This window comes from Polypterus senegalus, chromosome 15, assembly GCF_016835505.1.
Source record: "Polypterus senegalus isolate Bchr_013 chromosome 15, ASM1683550v1, whole genome shotgun sequence".
NCBI lineage: Eukaryota > Metazoa > Chordata > Cladistia > Polypteriformes > Polypteridae > Polypterus > Polypterus senegalus.
Window position 1 is genome coordinate 96,262,718 of NC_053168.1, and position 19,340 is coordinate 96,282,057.

Sequence of the window (19,340 nt, forward strand, 5' to 3'; positions counted from 1 at the left end):
CTTACACCGGTGTTATGCACTGAAATGCCCCGCCATGGATGGCCCCCCTACATAATCGTTATCAAATATTATATTAGAACATAAATTAATAGGTTCATGGTTTACAAATTACACGAGACAATAAGATAAAATAAGCAATATGAAAATATATATGTTGTATATGAAAACATAAAAATATTAATATTTTTTCATATACAACATGTAAACTTATATATATCCGTCCTCCGGCGTAAAATAAACGCGCAGAAAACGAACTAGAAGCGGTTTCCTTGCGTTCGTTGGGTTTTGAACGCCAAGAAAAAGCTGCATGCAACGTTTTTTTGATGCCGTATAAACGCGCTGCCGGACAAACGACGTCACCAAAGCCCGTGTGAACACTCTCATTGACTCCTACGTGTAGAAAACACTCGGCGCTGATCCGCTCACCGGACGCTACGAACGCAAAAAAAACGCTTCGATTTTAACGCCCGTGTGAACAAGGCCTTACAGTACCTGTAGGAAAACAAGCAGATCAACATCTCTCTGTCCTTAATCATCTGGGGCCTCATGTATAATGCCGTGTGTAGAATTCGCACTATAACATGGTGTAAGCACAAAAGCCGAAATGTGCTTACGCACAGAAAAATCCAGATGCAGGAATCTGTGCGTACTCTCACTTCCACGTTCTTCCGCTACATAAATCCCGGTCAGCGTGAAAACTAACGCTCGTGCACGTGCCTTATGTCCCACCCCAACTCCTCCCAGAATTACGCCTCTTTGAATATGCAAATCAATATAAATAGCCCTTAAGCTCAGCCTTCTGAGAAAAGACAATGGGAAAAGCACGGGGAAAAATATAAGAATTTCAGCGAATACCAAGTGGAGGCAAAGGAAAAACATACTATTTGTTTAATTAAACCGTGGTGTAATCAACAAAAAGAAGTTGATCGAGTGACATAGCGTGTTGGAGAAACTTGAAAGCTCAGATAAGACGAGTCGTCGCCTACCGTCTGAGTGTCATATGAAAGCTTATTAGAATACAAAGAAAAAAGGGCACACAGTAGGGAAAAAAGCAGGAAATGTCAAGTTCAATCTCGAAATTTCCACTTTAATCATGTAGTTTATTTTGTCATTAAAGTAGAACATCATAAACGTCATCTTAAAATCGTTTAATTAACTAGTTTCTCAAATCACATCGTAATTAAAGTAGCACATTAAATGTTTTGTTTTGCATGTGATCTTATATGTGCTCTATGTGTGTGAATCACTACTTGCTTCTTAAACCGGCTCTCTTCCTCCGACTGGACATAGAATCCATTACATCCGTGATATTACAACTCTCTGAATAACTAAAATACTGAGATGTATATGTGATATCATTTTCATGATGATAGGAGGTAAAGCACGTTATTAAACATGGGTTTCACGGCGCAGTGATTGTGTGCGACCTTTGATGAAATTATTTATTGCAGCAGTACTCATGGGCAGCTCTAGACAGAGAAGAATCGGTGGCCCCTTCAATATGGAATCTTATGCACGGTGGATGGCTACGTCCGTTGCGGACACTACATAGCTGCCTTGTGCTCATGACACAAGCGTTTAGCTTATGTCTAAATTTGCCGCTGCAGTTTTAGCTGTGTCGTTATTTTCTCTTTCTGTTTTATATTCAATATATATTGATGTGGCCGACCCCTGCGGTCCTTGCTTTTCTTTCTCCAAGTAACCGATCACCACACAATCAGCTCTGTAATAGATGTTAAGCCATCTGTAAGCTTAGAGCGCCGATTCTTCAAAACGTTTAAGGAACATTGAACTATCTTCGTAGTACATGTTTAATTATTCTATCCTTCACGCCAGTCCCAGTGAAGAATATGGATTATTTAAATTAAGTTAAAGTTTTACCTGTATAATATAATAAACATATTTTGCTGCATTTCATCTTAAAAATGATATTGTCATCATATGTAAATACGCGCTTTATAATGTGGCTCAGGTTGTGCAATATTATAACTGTAGTGCAAGTTTACAGTGAAGTAGTTGTACTTATAAGTACAAAAAGTTCTACAAGGAGCACTTGATTGAGTGCGTTTAAAGTTCTTGGGATGAAACTGTTTCTGAACCGCGAGGTCCGTACAGGAAAGGCTTTGAAACGTTTTGCCGTGGCTGAGGCAGCGTGTGCTGGATTCTGTATCCCAATAATTCTCTTTCCGATCAGCTGCTGCTGTGATTCACACTCAGATACAGTGATATAAATACTCTGAGTGGTGCAGTGAGAGTAATATGGAAAAAGATGATCTGCTGTGGCAACTCCTAATGGGAGCAGCTGAAAGAAGAAAAAGAAGGTGCAGTGAGAGTAACAACACCAAAGCAGTTATGGTATTTGGAATACTATGGCTATTCCCTGGACCATTATATTGTTACAAGTTAATTACAATCAGATGCATGACACTAATAAACAATATGCGTTTAGTTTCAGTGTATTTATAAAGCCGCGTCAGGAAAATAAGGAGTAACCACACAGGAACAGTAGCATTGCTTTGAGGCTGGGTGCCACCCGTCTGCAAAATCGACCAGAGAACTTGCGTACGACAAGGTATGAGGTACTGTGGAAAAGTGCGTGGCTTTATGCCAAGTGTAGGTTTTATACATCACAATTTGAACGTGGAAAAGTTCTTACGCAACATTTCTGTGCATACGCACCGTTTATACATGAGGCCCCTGATCACCCGATAAACATTCAATCATTCTAAATCATCGTAAATTAAAGACATAAGACAATGATTTTAATTGAAAACAACAAAGGTCTGGTGCTGGTTCTGTTACATTTATTCTAAAATTAAAGTTCAATGTACCGGAAGCATAAGCTTCAAGAAAATGGCAATGACACCAAAAGCCAATGCAGGATACAAACAAAAGAAAAAAACAGGAAAGGTCTTAGTGACATCTAATGTAATTTACCTCAATTATTCATGCAATCAACCTGAACCTGAACTAACCATATATTCATCCATTTTCTAACACATGTATCCAGTTCATGTATCCCTATATTTTTTGCCACAAGGTGGATACCAGCACTGTGAACAGCCTAACCAGCACCTCTAACAAGAGTACACTGTTTTAAGGTAAGGAAATCTGAGACTCAGGTGATACTGGAGCAATTTTATCAATCTGAGAGGCATGATAAAATATGTAGCAACATGCTCAGGTTGTTAGTGTCACTTACATTTTTCACATATAAAAGTATCTGATACTTGACCAGAACATTATTAAATTAAGTTCTGTATAGGACATTAGGATCCACCTTTGTTTCAGAGACACACACAACACAGTAAAATGTTAATAGGGAGCATTAAAGCAGTGGCCGTCTGGAGTTTTTTTTTTTGTTTTTTCTGTCCCCCCTGGCCATTGGACCTTACTCTTATTCTATGTTAATTAATGTTGACTTATTTTATTTTCTTACTGTATCTCTTATTTTTCTATTCTTCATTATGTAAAGCACTTTGAGCTACATTTTTTGTATGAAAATGTGCTATATAAATAAATGTTGTTGTTGTTGTTGTTGTTGTAATAGTAGTTTTCTAGTCATGCCTACTTGTAGATTGCTGACTTAGAAAAAATATAGGACTTTGTATGGTATAGTTTCTTGTATAGTGGTACAAGAGCATGGAATGCCAATACCACTTCTGCAAATCATTCAGTCTGAATTCACATAGAGAGAATTTGTATGTGTTTGTATACCTGTAGTTAAATTGAGTCAATTCAGAAGTGGTTGGACTTTAAGGGTGCATTTTGTATCTTGTTCTTTTCATGACTTTCATGGACAATATGTCAAGGCATAGCTTAAGGTTATAAGGTCTGCCTGCTACTATAAGAGATGCCCCTTCGGTCTCAGCTTTTAAATCCCGACTGAAGACTCACTACTTCAGTTTAGGATATCCTGACTAGAGCTGCTGATTAACTGTACATACTGCATCTCTGTTGTTAGTCATTAGCACTAAAACATAAATAACATGATAGTTTTAATTTGTTACTAACCCTCACTTATTCTGTTTCTCTTCTCGGTACTCAAATGTGGCACTCGGCGCCACTGTCCACCTGCCAAGTTGTTTTGCCTGCCTAAGGTAAAGTCATCCCTGATGGAGGATCGCAGGAATCGTGGGGTAGAGGGCTCCTTTTATCGGATTGGCTGGCCCAGCGCTGTTTCAGCTGTGGAGTGTCCAATAGACGGTGGTAGCTTGATGGCTGAGGTCTCCAGGACTCTGAACAAATCCAAATCATATTATGGGATATCATCTATTGTTAAATTCTGCTCTACTTGTAAAATTTTTATTTTTATATTGTACTAGCAAAATACCCGCGCTTCGCAGCGGAGAAGTAGTGTGTTAAAGAAGTAATGAAAAAGAAAAGGAAACATTTTGAAAATAACGTAACATGATTGTCAATGTAATTGTTTTCTCACTGTTATGAGTGTCGCTGTGATATATATATATATAGCAAAATACCCGCGCTTCACAGCGATGTCATGTGTTAAAGAATTTATGAAAAAGAAAAGGAAACATTTTAAAAATAATGTAACATGATTGTCAAAGTAATTGTTTTGTGTATTTGGCGGCAGCGTCACAAAGTTGTTTTCGGCAGCTGCATCAGAAAATGTACCACGACGTCTGACACGCCTCCTTTTTACTGTTTTCTCACAGCTTGGATTGCTGCTGTCATATATATACACACACACACATATATATATACACATACATACATACATACATACATATATATATATAGACATATATATATATAGACATATATATAGATATATATATACATATCTTCATATCTACATATCTATATACATATCTACATATACACATATATATATATATATATACATACATACCTATCTACATCATATATTCACACACATACATACATAAACACACACAAATTATACATATGTGTGTATGTATGTGTGTGTGTGTGTATATATATACACATACATATACTTGTGTGTATGTTTGTATGTGTCTATATGTGTGTGTATAGGTTTGGTCACTGAGTGCAAGGGAAAATTAATAAATTATAGTCTATAAGTTATTAAACAGTAAAACATTAACGTTTTAAGAAGTACAGGTACATTGAAATTACATTTTCTATGTGAACGTTCAAATTTGTGCCTCGCCTCGATTGTGAATGCCTTAATATTATTTTGCCGTGGTGTAGAAAAGGGGTCCGTGTTTGCACTTGTCTGGGCTATAGCGCAGGGGAGGATGAAAAATTAAAAGTGCTCACTTTGACTTAAGGCAGAAGCGCAGTCAGCGTCTCAAAGGCGGCACAGCTATGCACGCGCTGGCTGCTCGACTTTTGCTGGGCAGGAGACCCCAGTTTGCAGACACGTTCATGATATCAAAAGTCTCAGCTCTCTTTGGAGGTCATTCATATATATATATATATAGCAAAATACCCGCCTGGCAGCGGAGAAGTATTGTGTTAAAGAAGTAATGAAAAAGAAAAGGAAACATTTTAATAATAACGTAACATGATTGACATTGTCATGAGTGTTGCTGTCATATATATGCCTGCCTAAATAAGTCACCCTCGCTTTGCTCTTACTTTTTACCGTTCATTTAATCATGGCTAGTGGCGGAAAAATTATAAAATGGAAGGAGGATGGCTTTACCAAAACAATTATTGATGGCGAATCGATTATTCATAAAGCTTGAATTGGTGATCTGTTTTTCTGTGTTAACCTCATATTTTTTCATACTTCTTCTCAAACTAAGGTGGTGCGAGGGTAAAATGAATCGGGATGCGCTGATCAATGTAATCGGTGTACCAGGAAATCATGCATTGACAAAGCTCCCTTTGCTTGTAATGCAAAGTGTGATTAAATGCATTATTTTTAGCGTTATGAAGCACATGCATCAAGCTTCTCGGCTGTGCTTGTGCTAAGAAAAGGAAAGATTTTAAAAATAACGTAACACGATTGTCAATGTGACCTTTTGTAAGTAGTGCCTGGAGGATTCAGTGTGTAGAAACTCTATAGAGACAGCGTGTGTATTAACTTGTGGATTTTTCTGTGAGTATTTGGTGGCAGTCTGAGGAATTTGCTTCGAAGACAGCGTTAGCATGAGCTCAGCTCAGAGCAAAATCAGGTGGGAGGGGAGATGATGACGTGACTCCCCCACCCGCCTTAACTGTCAATCCCCCACAAACACAGTCTCTCGGAATTTGCATAAGCACACCCTTCACCTACAATTTTAACTTAGTTACAAAGTGATCAAAACTCGTTTATATCCTCGTCCTCTCATTAAACTTGTATCCCGCATTACCTGTGTGTATGTGAAACGCCAGCGGTAGCCTGTCTATGAACTTAATTTAAAGTTTAGGTTTACACCGTGCTTTCTTTCGAGCTGGCAACACTCATGAATATATGGTAGTATATGTCACTTTCGCCGCTTCTTATTGTTTCGCTGCCTTCTCAATTATATAATGCATGTTTTCTTGGCGCTTTTGAGGTCTTCCTGGTTTTCTATGTACTGCGTGATTACGTGGGAGGCGTGATGATGTCACACGAAACTCCGCCCCCACGGCGTTGAAGCTCATCTCCATTATAGTAAATGGAGAAAAACTGCTTCCAGTTATGACCATTACGCATAGAATTTCGATATAAAACCTGCCCAACTTTTGTAAGGAAGCTGTAAGGAATGAACCTGCCAAATTTCAGCCTTCCACCCACACGGGAAGTTGGAGAATTAGTGATGAGTCAGTGAGTGAGTCAGTGAGTGAATGAGTGAGGGCTTTGCCTTTTATTAGTATAGATTGAGGATTTGTTCTGTTCTGTGTATTGTATTGTATTGACCTCCTTCTTTTTGACACCCACTGCACGCCCAACCTACCTGGAAAGGGTTCTCTTTTTGAGCTGCCTTTCCTAAGGTTTCTTCCATTTTTTCCCTACAAGGGTTTTTTTGGGAGTTTTTCTGTGTCTTCTTAGAGAGTCAAGAAGCAGGGCCTGTTAAAGCCCATTGCGGCACTTCTTGTGTGATTTTGGGCTATACAAAAATAAATTATTTTGTATTGTATAACTGTGTCTCTTCTGTTTGTGGATGATATTGTCTCTTTCAATTCATACTATGATTTCCAGCATGCACTAAAGTGATGTGACTGGGATGAAATTTTGGTCCGCTCTTGAAGAAGTGTGTCTTGTTTCATGCAGGTAACACAACGAGCAGCTACCACAAGTAGACGAATTCAAGTACCTTGGTGTCTTGTTGATGAAGACAGACAGACAGACAGACAGACAGACAGACAGACAGACAGACAGACAGACAGACAGACAGACAGACAGATAGATAGATAGATAGATAGATAGATAGATAGATAGATAGATAGATAGATAGATAGATAGATAGATCCACAAACCAGTGCAGTGACAGTAGATCTATAGACATGGTGATAATGATAAAGATAAATCTTCAAATTTACCAATCAGTCTATATCCCCATGCCCACCTGTCACAAGCTCTGGGTAGTGTCCAAAACAATGAAATTGCAAATGCATGCTGAGAAGTACAGAAAATAATATCTCAAGATGTAGGCTTGCCTAAAAATCTAAGGTTAAATAAAACAAGTACTGTATAGGGGTAAGAGCCTTTATCAATTTTGCAGGCACCCTTTCGCGTATCACATACCTGCCCGTGCTAAATACACCACTTCAAAACAGTAGATCAGGGTTGAAATTAAAGTGAAGATTACTTATTTTAGTATAGAACACCCTTTATAGGAAATGTTCCTCAGGGTGTTCATATTGTTTTTTACTTAGCTGTAATAATGTTTTTTTATTGGACATTACTAAGTCATTCACATTTTCTTTCTCTTCTCTCTATCTGTGGGAGCCTTGAAGTGGAGGTGTTGTCACAAATGATGGATCTGTTTTTAGCTGTTTTGGTTTTCAGCTGAAATGGTTCTATTTGTTTGTAGAGTGACTCATTTCATAATTTGGCTAACCTTATGAAGTTAAAATCTGACAAAAAACACAATTTGTGCACATGTGTAAGTAGTTTAAGTATATTTTCTTTATATTCATGTTATTCTATTTGTTTAATATTATTCTGTTTATTTGTGGTGGCGCGGTGGTGCAGTGGTAGCACTGCTGCCTTGCAGTAAGGAGACCTGGGGTCACTTCCTGGGTTCTCCCTACGTGGAGTTTGCATGTTCTCCCTGTGTCTGCATGGGTTTCCTCCGGGTGCTCTGGTTTCCTCCCACAGTCAAAAGACATGCAGGTTAGGTGCTTTGGCAATCCTAAATTGTCCTGTGTGTGTCCTGTGGTGGGCTGGTGCCCTGCCTGGGGTTTTTTCCTGCCTTGAGCCCTGGGATTGGCTCCAGTGGACCCCTGTGACCCTGTGTTTGGATATAGCAGGTTGGACAATGACTGAATGACTGTTTATTTGTGTTTCTTTTAGTGATATTATATCTGTAATTATATACTGTGGATGTGTGCTGATAAGAATAATTTGAACTTAATTGTAAAGCAGCATTGACTCTGTGAAATACTTGGAACCAGTGTTCACTACTAAATTTAATTAACAATACTGCTGTCAGTTTACATGATCTCCTCCTTGAACCGTCACCTTATCGTGGTGGAGGGGTTTGCGTGTCCCAATGATCCTAGGAGCTATGTTGTCCGGGGCTTTATGCCCCTGGTAGGGTCACCCAAGACAAACTGGTCCTAGGTGAGGGATGAGACAAAGAGCGGTTCAACAAACCTCCAATGAAGAGCAAAAACTTTGGACGACGTTTTCCCTTGCCCGGACGCGGGTCACCGGGGCCCCCCTCTGGAGCCAGGCCTGGAGGTGGGGCTCGATGGCGAGCGCCTGGTGGCCGGGCCTGCACCCATGGGGCTCGGCCGGGCACAGCCCGAAGAGGTAACGTGGGTCCTCCTCCCCATGAGCTCACCACCTATGGGAGGGGCCAAGGAGGTTGGGTGCAGTGTGAGTTGGGTGGTGGCCGAAGGCGGGGACCTTGGCGGTCTGATCCTCGGCTACAGAAACTGGCTCTTGGGACGTGGAATGTCACCTCTCTGAAGGGGAAGGAGCCTGAGCTAGTGCGCGAGGTCGAGAGGTTCCGGCTAGATATAGTCGGAGTCACCTCGACGCACAGCTTGGACTCTGGAACCAATCTCCTTGAGAGGGGCTGGACTCTCTACCACTCTGGTGAGAGGCGCCGAGCAGGTGTGGGCATACTTATTACCCCCCGACTTGGAGCCTGTGCATTGGGGTTTACACCGGTGGACGAGAGGGTGGCCTCCCTCCGCCGGGTGGGGAAGGGTCCTGACTGTTGTTTGTGCATATGCGAACAGCAGTTTGGAGTATCCACCCTTTTGGAGTCTCTGGAGGGGTTGCTAGAGGGCATACCTTCTGGGATTCCCTCGTTTTGCTGGGAGACTTCAATGCTCACGTGGGCAATGACAGTGAGACCTGGAAGGGCGTGATTGGGAGGAATGGCCCCGATCTGAACCCGAGCGGTGTTTTGTTATTGGACTTCTGTGCTCGTCATGGATTGTCCATAACGAACACCATGTTCAAGCATAAGGGTGTTCATATGTGCACTTGGCACCAGGACACCCTAGGCCTCAGGTCGATGATCGACTTTGTGGTCGTGTCGCCGGACTTGCGCCATATGTCTTGGACACTCGGGTGAAGAGAGGGGCGGAGCTGTCAACTGATCACCACCTGGTGGTGAGTTGGCTTCGATGGTGGGGGAAGATGCCGGTCAGACCTGGTAGGCCCAAACGTGTTGTGAGGGTCTGCTGGGAACGGCTGGCAGAGTCCCCTGTCAGAAGTAGCTTCAACTCCCACCTCCGCAGAACTTCAACCACGCCCCGAGGGAGGTGGGGACATTGAGTCCAATGGGCCATGTTCCGTGCCTCTATTGTTGAGGCGGCTGACCGGAGCTGTGGCCGCAAGGTGGTCGGTGCCTGTCGTGGCGGCAATCCCCAACCCGTTGGTGGACACCGCGTGAGGGATGCCGTCAAGCTGAAGAAGGAGTCCTATAGGACTTTTTGTCCTGTGGGTCTCTGGAGGCAGCTGATAGGTACCGCAGGCCAAGCGAACGCTGCTTCGTTGTTGCTGAGGCAAAACTCGGGCATGGGAGGAGTTTGGAGGCCATGGAGAACACTTTGGACGGCTTCGAGGAGATTCTGGTCCACCGTCCGGCGCCTCAGGAGGGGAAGCAGTGCAGTGTCAACACCGTATATGGTGGGGATGGTGCGCTGCTGACCTCACTTCGACGTTGTGGGTCGGTGGGAGGAGTACTTCAAGACCTCCTCAATCCCACTAACATGCCTTCCACGAGGAAGCAGAGCCTGGGGACTCTGAGGTGGGCTCTCCCATCTCTGGGACTGAAGTCACCGAGGTGGTCAAAAACTCCTTGGTGGCAGGGCCCCGGGTGGATGAGATACCCCGAGTTCCTTAAGGCTCTGGATGTTGTAGGACTGTCTTGGTTGACACGCCTCTGCAACATCGCATGGACATCGGGACAGTGCCTCTGGATTGGCAGACCGGGGTGGTGGTCCCCTCTTTAAAAGGGGACCGGAGGGTGTGTTCCAACTATAGAGGGATCACACTCCTCAGCCTCCCTGGAAAAGTCTATTCGGGGTTCTGGAGAGGAGGGTCCGCCGGATAGTCAACCTCGGATTCAGGAGGAACAGTGTGGTTTTCGTCCCTGGTCGGAACAGTGGACCAGCTCTTCACCCTTAGCAGAGTCCTGAGGGTGCATGGGAGTTTGCCCGACCTCTACATGTGTTTTGTGGACTTGGAAAAGGCATTCGACCGTGTCCCTCGGGAATCCTGTGGGGGTGCTCCGGGAGTATGGGGTACCGGACCCCTGATAAGAGCTGTTCGGTCTCTGTACAACCGTGTCAGAGCTTGGTCCGCATTGCCGCAGTAAGTCGAGCCCGTTTCCAGTGAGAGTTGGACTCCGCCAGGGCTGCCCTTTGTCACCATTCTGTTCATAACTTTTATGGACAGAATTTCTAGGCGCAGCCAGGGTGTTGAAGGGGTCCGGTTTGGTGGACTCAGGATTGGGTCACTGCTTTTGCAGATGATGTTGTCCTGTTTGCTTCATCAGGCCGTGATCTTCAGCTCTCTGGATCGGTTCGCAGCTGAGTGTGAAGCGGCTGGGATGAGAATCAGCACCTCCAAATCCGAGAGCATGGTCCTCAGCCGGAAAAGGGTGGAGTGCCCTCTCAGGGTTGGGGGAGAGATCCTGCCCCAAGTGGAGGAGTTCAAGTATCTCGGGGTCTTGTTCACGAGTGAGGGAAGAATGGAGCGTGAGATCGACAGGCGGATCGGTGCGGCGTCTGCAGTGATGCCGGCTCTGCATCGGTCTGTCGTGGTGAAAAGGAGCTGAGCCGTAAGGCAAAGCTCTCAATTTACCAGTCGATCTACACTCCTACCCTCACCTATGGTCATGAGCTATGGGTAGTGACCGAAAGAACGAGATCGCGAATACAAGCGGCTGAAATGAGTTTCCTCCGCAGGGTGTCTGGGCTTTCCCTTAAAGATAGGGTGAGAAGCTCAGTCATCCGGGAGGGGCTCAGAGTAGAGCCGCTGCTCCTCCGCATCGAGAGGAGTCAGATAAGGTGGCTCGGGCATCTGATCAGGATGCCTCCTGGACGCCTCCCTGGTGAGGTGTTCCGGCACGCCCAACCGGGAGGAGGCCCCGGGGAAGACCCAGGACACGCTGGAGGGACTATGTCTCCCGGCTGGCCTGGGAATGCCTTTGGGATTCTCCCAGAAGAGCTGGAAGAAGTGGCGGGGAGAGGGAAGTCTGGGCCTCTCTGCTTAAGCTGCTGCCCCCGCGACCCGACCTCGGATAAGCGGAAGAGGATGGATGGATGGATGGAGTTTACATGATATATTAAAATTAAAGATGTGAAGCATGGAAACATGTTCAAAATCAGGTACTACATGAAAACCGACCACAATTGCTCACCAGGCAGAAATTAAGATGGTGAGCAAAATGAAGTTAGCTGGCCACAGTCAACTCATAAAAGTGAGTAGGTAACTGCTTGTCTAAGATATTATAATAATTATTAATGAAACAAGAATTTGTCAGTGCAAAATTTCTCTTAATTTAGGTCAACTAGTATTGCCATTTGCTTTGAACATAAACAAACCAGTTGATTATTTGCAAATTAATTTAATACTCTTCATGCTATTTGCAAAACAGAAAATGCTGACATCCTGCCACACGATAAACAGAAAAATGTGCTTTTACAATATAACTTCACAGTCATGTGAAGAAAGGAAGCAAGAAACTAACCAAACTCCACTCAAGGAAGTTGCAAGATACGAATATTACACACTGATAAGATTTTAAATGTTTTAGCTCGTCCCTGTACAATATTTGCATGTACTTTGACTTTCAACAAAAAAGACATACAGTATTTTGCCTAACAGTAATCACTTATCTATTTTGCTGAAAAATAATCTAGACTGTGTAAGTGTAAATAGCAACACTTTTGTCATCAAAACATAAAAATGAATCACATCCAATAATACAATTTTGAGACTGTTCAGTAGGTATAGACTAAATTATTGTTACTTGAAAAGCATATATTTTTTATGTACAGAAAGGTGGCAGGACAGCTGTTCACTGTATGACTGTATTAAAAATGGATGAGTATTGTGCATGTCCCCAGCTAACAGAATGACTAAATAAACAAATTATAATCTGCAGAATTTCCTATAAGACAGAGAGAAAGAAATAAATGAATAAGAACTTGATTTGGAAAAATCAGAAACAACACAGCAGCAAATTGAAAAGATAAATACTTAAGAGTAAGGTTAAAATAAAAGAAAAAAGTCATAGAGTATGGATCTTTACATTATAATTAGGCAAGGCTAAAAATGATTGGTATTTTTGAAAGGTTGCAAATTAAGTTATAATGATGCAAACTAAAGTACAGTTACACAATTCCTTTGCACTGAAATACCAGTAAAGAGTCAATTAGTATTACTTGTGCAAATTATAGAAACAGAAGGATTGACAAAAGATTAAAATAAAATAAAGGTAGCTGAAAAGGACAACTGTCAAGAGAAGTAAGAAGGATATTATGTTGCAATAAAGGGAAGGTGAGAAGAACTTAATGTAATGGACTGTATCTCTGTATAACCAGTATAATTATTCTGCTAGAATTTTAGAAAAACAAATCATGAAGAATCTCTGAGGATAGAAAAGTGTAGGAAATGAACCGATGAAACAAGGTACAGTCTCAGAATATATCAAAATGTTGGATAAGAGATGATTAATTGTGTATTATACCTGTAATTGAAACGTTATTCATATTGGTCCCAGTTACTGTATTATGGTGTCATTAAGACTTGTTTATTGAACATGGGTATTACTGTACCTAATGACTGTTACTCATTACCATTTTGTTAACTTTAAGTACTAAATAAGAAAGACTACCATCATATTAGTAGTGAAAACATTTTTGGTAAGCATGAGTTGTGCAGATGAACTCCTTTAAGAGTATACTGAGAAAGTGCCCCACATTTATGACATTTGCCCAAACTGACCAAATTAAAAGTAGGTGTGCTTGTCTATTTATTTGTGTACTAGATAAAGATATCTTTTGAACTTAATAGAATGGAATGGCCTGCAAATTAAGCATGATCACAACTCAGTGGGTTGGGTTCTTGGAGGAACCCCAACTCTGCTGCCTGCCTGACTAGAAAACTGAAATAAGCTGACTTTCCCATTCAGGACAATGCTTCCCCAAAAGTTATTAGAGTAGGAGACAATATATATGCATACAGTAAACACAGTATGCAAGTCTGGTAATCACACTGCCTTTAGGAAGAATGATTTAAATACGAACATGAAGTATTTAACAAGTACACTATATCTGCTCTCTCCACTGTAACTGCCAAACTGTCTTTGCTTACTGATCAATTTTTTTTAAAGAACAAGACAATTTAGTAATCTGGTTTGTACCTTAAAGGAGTGAGAGGAAAAAAATTATTGGTTTGAGTGAAGTGAATAAGATCTTATTCTGGATTCTAGCTTGCCATCAAAATGGCAACCTGGCCACAAATCATTTAAAAGTGGAATGATAATTTACTGCTCTTAGGCATAGATAGATAGATATCTTAACATAGATATCAAAACATCTAATTTCATGCTGTAAATTTCTCACTTTATCCTAGAAAGTGACTTGATATCTCAGGTTGCTAATCAACTGTTAGTGTCACACTCTCATTATTATTTCCTGAGATTCCTATCTCAAGCACACTAACTGGGTCCAGCAAAAGCAGCCAAATAATTAATTCTACGATTTTATTAATCTGGAATTGATTGTGATATTACACATTGACATGCCTTCTCTTCAGAATGCCAACTTTCCCTCAGGCAAAGGCATCTGCTAGTGTTCCTGGCATTTGTAGATTTTCTTTTTGTACCACCACAGATATAGTAGGCTTACTCAAGAAATCAGCAGTAGGTGATACAAACTAACCTCATACTACATATCAAAACTATAATACAATTGTGTATTACACAATTTGATATGCCAAAGTGATTATGCTCAAAGATGCTGAAGCTAAAGTCATCGCAACTTATGTACAAACATGAGAGCAATGAACGGCCAATCCAGAGGAGATTCTGACAGATCGGGGAACTCCATTTCTGATTAAAGTGCTTAACCAACATAATTTATTAGTCAATTTGTTTAATATAACACTTGAAATAATGTTGAAAAAAAATGCAGATAGGATAAGCTTTAGTCTTCCATTTTACTCTATTTATATATCATACAATGCTACAAACATACACAGGGTTCTCTTCTGTTCAACTGTTAAATGGGAGACAAACACAAGAGATGCTTAACTTATATCACACATGCTAAAGAGCAATGTGCATGGATTAAGGCAGCAGAGTCATGGTACTACATTGTATTTCCCTCCTTACAAGATTCATTACAATTAAAAGAGAAAAAAGTCCTTAATTAACAATGTGATATTACAGCCAAATATGCACATTAACAAAAAATATATCCTTGGTTGGGGTCAATATTGACACGCCACCTCTCTGCCTCATACTAAATTCATGGGCAGATATGATGGACATTGCCTCATATTTAAACCAACCTCAGGGTCATAGTCTGAGAACAGCTATATTCGGTCACCAAGACAAAATGACGGGAAGTAGAAAAAAGAGGTTACTGAGAACAGTTACAGTCACAAACTCTGGACTAGTCTAATAATTCTGGTGCTCAAGTCAGATGTCACTTGGCAATTTTGAAATATTTCTTTAATCTCAATCAAGTCTCCCAGATTGATATCTATCCAACTTCCAGTGTGGATTACGTGCAAAGAGCCTTCAAATTGCAATGACAGGACCTACAAAGCAAGAAAAGTAGCATTTAGTGCCCATCAGTGACTGCACCCTTGACTTTGGACTGGCAACTTTTTAAAGCTGGGGGGCAGACTGCGACCCCCATCAAGCAAATAGTGCTATCTATACAGACAATAATGTTATCTTTTCTGGGACATATGAAGAACACCTTTGCCACCTTGCAGCCATACTGTAGTCACTACACAAAGATGGCCTACCCAATATTCATGTAAAGTGTTATAGCAAAGAAAAGCTGAAGATGTCCAGAGTGGAGGCCACTGTTAAACCTGTTGGCTGAGGTAAACTTATAAAGCCATAAGGTGATCCTATGTACAGCTTCCATTTTTTGTTCCTAATATCTTTCCTCATTTACAACATTCATTTAAATATACATTGTGAATGGAACAATGGTTTTTTTCAGCAAAAAGCTGTTGCTTTCAGGAGAGAGATGTTTTTCCTTGGAGTTGAGGCTCTCACTATGATGTACTCCATTACTCAGCTAAAGTATTATGTGTGCGTAGAATTTACATTGGCCACACATCATAGAAACCACAATTGACTATTCAGTAGTCTGGCAATCAGGGAGGGTGGACAGATTCTCTGATAAAGAGAGAGAGACATGCCGTCATAAAAATATATGGAGGCTCATGTAACAGTGCAAATATCTTTACTTATGTTTTGCAGGTTTCTACTACATATATTTCTGTATACCTGTATATTTATTCATACTCTAAATAAATGCAAGCATCTTCCAACATATCTGAATGGCCAGCATCATTGTAATATTTAAATGAAATGTGTGTTCATTATAGATTATACAAATGTTCAACTCAATCAGACTACACACTGAATTGTTTTTGTTTTTGCACACTGGGGAAATGGGGTGATAAAGTGTTGGGCAGACATGTGGTTTATTATTCACTAGTCATAGGATATAATACTCCTTGAGAACACCATGCATTTTGAGTAGTTTTTCAAAAGTGAACACACATACTTGTAGATATTAATCTCTTCATGCCTTTTCAAACATTCTTAAACATTTTTGTATCAGCCAAGCTAGAGACAAATATATGATTTTCTGTGTATGTCTGCAGAAAATATTTTCTTATCAAAGTACAGAATGTGTGGGTAAAATGTACATTTTGAGACTATGGTATGTATAGTATACACTTCAGATTATTATTACAAAGCAAAAAATATGCTTTCCTATAGCACTCAAAGAGATTTAACGCTAGGATAGATAGTATTAGATGGTTTATTTCCACATTTCTATGTCTGTCATGAAATATTTGATTTGCTAATGGAACAAACATCTCAAATTTCCGGATTTATCTCATAGCAGAACAAAATTGTCATAAAACTTCAGCCTGGAGCTTGAAATTTCAAATCTCAAACATTAATAATTTAGTGTCACGGGGTAAAACTAATGCGATATTACAAAATGTATTGTTTTTCTTTCCTTTGGGAAATCATATATCATAACTAGAGATGAGATAATTACAACACATTGTTAAGAAAACAAAGGACATAGACACGGCAGATACAGGACTGAAAGAGATGGTAATTGTCTTTAAACACAACTTTTTTCATTTAGCATGTTTAAATACAATTGAAACCATTACTAGTCCATACAGTGCAGCTTACTTACGTCTCTGGTTCCTTTTCATTTTGCTGCTTTTGCTGAGGCTGAAGAACGTTATTTACCAGCTCAGTGATCCCACTAAAGGGAAACCACCTGTTTGAATAAGCAAATAATGTGACTAAACAACCAATCAAGCGAAGTCTTTGTGGGCTCAGCGTATTTCATAAAATGTAATTAAGATTTTCAATATTACTGACAGTCAAAAATATTACATCATAAAAGAAGCAATCATTGTAATAATAAAAGTCATAAAAACAGGCAGGAAAGCTACAGCCAATGGAAAATGGGGTCTGCAATAAGAGGTCAGCCATAAAGATATGGAAGAAGGAAAAATAGAAAGTGATGTACAAACATACACACATAAGTTATGATATAGATATTAGACTCTTTTACAATTAACTAGTCCAAAAAGCAGGTAGCATATTAGATGCATCTAGCCCATATGTGGATGAAGTAGGAAGCTGCAGGAAGCTCTCTTACAAGCCAGTCAGGAAGCAGATGACACACTGGGTGCAGCCTATTAAATCTGAGACACACCTAAAACCAGATAAGCAGTCGGAAGCACGGGGCACACAGCAAAGAGAGAAGTGTCAAAGCCTACTGTACTTATTTATTACTTACTGTGCCGGTTGAGGTTTTGGCTCTTCTTTGGCCCTAAAAAGATAAGTTTGCACAGCTCAGTGCTCAGTGATCCAAAAAAAGACAACAAAGAAGGAAAAATAAAAGGCAAAATAAAGAAAAACAAGTTAAAAGCTAAAATATAGGAGAATAAAATGAATGCCACTGCAATATTTCAGATTGCGGGTTGACAATAGCAGAAATGTGTCTCATACAGAAATAAAAAGCAAAGTAATGCAACTACCTTTAAAAATAATGAAGATGTGAATGGGTTAAAAGTACAGAAGCACTACAGTTAGCCATTTACACTTCCTTTTGCCTCCTTTCAATTTTTACTATTTCCCAATGTTTAAATAAAAATGAATATCTAACTCAGTGCTATTTTTATTAATGAAATACACATTCAAATGAAATAAATGTGGTCATCCTCTGTCTATGTAACCAATGACTTTAATTTGTAGAAGCAACAGAGACAATACTGAAATCTGACACAGACAGCGCACTAAACTGCAAGACAACCTAGCTCATGTCAACAACCAGTATCCCAAGGTAGAAGAACTGAATAGTCAGAAAACTGAGTCCAAGCAGAAAATTCACACTAACACAAAAAGGGTGTGCACAGTTCACACAAATGGTAACCTAGTTGACAATAAAACCAGGGTCCTGTCACACCCCAGAGCCATTTATTTCCCTCCAGATATTATTCACTCTCAAATCCTCTTATTCTTAAAGTGTTATTTTATTCATTAACACTTAGTACCAAAAATAACAATTATATGCACTATTATTCTCTTGCCAGCGAAAGTTCTAAAAGACATAGCCAAATTTGTCAGTGCATAACTGATACAAAATAAGAAAAACCTTGCACATCAATAATTTCCTCTAGCGAAAAAACAGCGTCTGATGATCACAGTGCTCACTGCCAAAAGAACATGATCTGCTTTTAGTTCGGAAGGTTGCTGGTATCAAACAAAGCCGCAAAGTACTCCATCTACACTCCCAAATTTGTGCTAAACTAAAGAAATAGTGTAGAAGCTTGTAAATGGCCTTCAATAAAACTATTATTAAAAAAATACTTTCATAAATGTACACAGAGTAAAAAAAAAATACTTCTAACGTTTTTATTATCCTGATGAGTTTTTCCCAGTTGATTCTGGGGTTCATCGGGGGTGTGTTCTTGCTCCTACTCTGTTCAATGCTTGTATGGACTGGGTGGTGGGCATGGTCATGGGGTCCAGCAGCTGTGGGGCATCTATTAGTGAAGAAAGATTCACTGATCTTGACTTTGGAGGCTTTGATCAGGGATCCTGAGAGACTGAGCAAGGAGTTTGAATGTCTGGGTTTACGAGTGTCCTGGATAAAAACTAAGATCTAGGCATTTAATGACCTCATGGGCACTGCCTTCAGCATAGTGTTTGTCTGCAGAGAGAGTGTTGACCTTGTCGAGAGGTTTACTTACCTTGACAGCAACATTCATGTCTCTGGTGACTCTTCCTGCAAAGTCAGTAGACGGATTAGAAAAGCATTGGTCATGAGATCACTGGAAAGGGGTGTCTGGTGCTCCTGATATCTTTGTAAAAGGGATTAGGTCGTCACAGAATCTCCTCTGCTCAAAACTAAACAGGTATAATTTTAGAGTCTGTCAGAGCAGGACATGTCTGGGATGCACCTGGTTGCAATCATCTTTACAGCCAGAAGTACTGGTATGT

The 19,340-nt window shown here is 40.5% G+C and overlaps 1 protein-coding gene across 38 annotated transcripts in view; it reads right to left on the bottom strand.

The window, feature by feature from the left end:
- Positions 1-19,340, bottom strand: part of rims2a (regulating synaptic membrane exocytosis 2a) — a 1,270,129-nt gene that overhangs the window by 1,102,327 nt on the left and 148,462 nt on the right. For 28 of the 38 annotated variants that reach the window (XM_039736790.1, XM_039736792.1, XM_039736793.1 and 25 more), the window contains exons 2-3: positions 17,635-17,667; positions 17,020-17,106 (exon numbers count right to left, since the gene is read on the bottom strand). The exons of 9 other annotated variants lie outside the window; for them this stretch is intronic. In XM_039736790.1, coding sequence (XP_039592724.1) covers positions 17,020-17,106; positions 17,635-17,667 — 120 coding nt within the window. The remainder of the gene's footprint in view (positions 1-17,019; positions 17,107-17,634; positions 17,668-19,340) is intronic. One more of the 38 variants, XM_039736800.1, reaches the window with a different exon arrangement.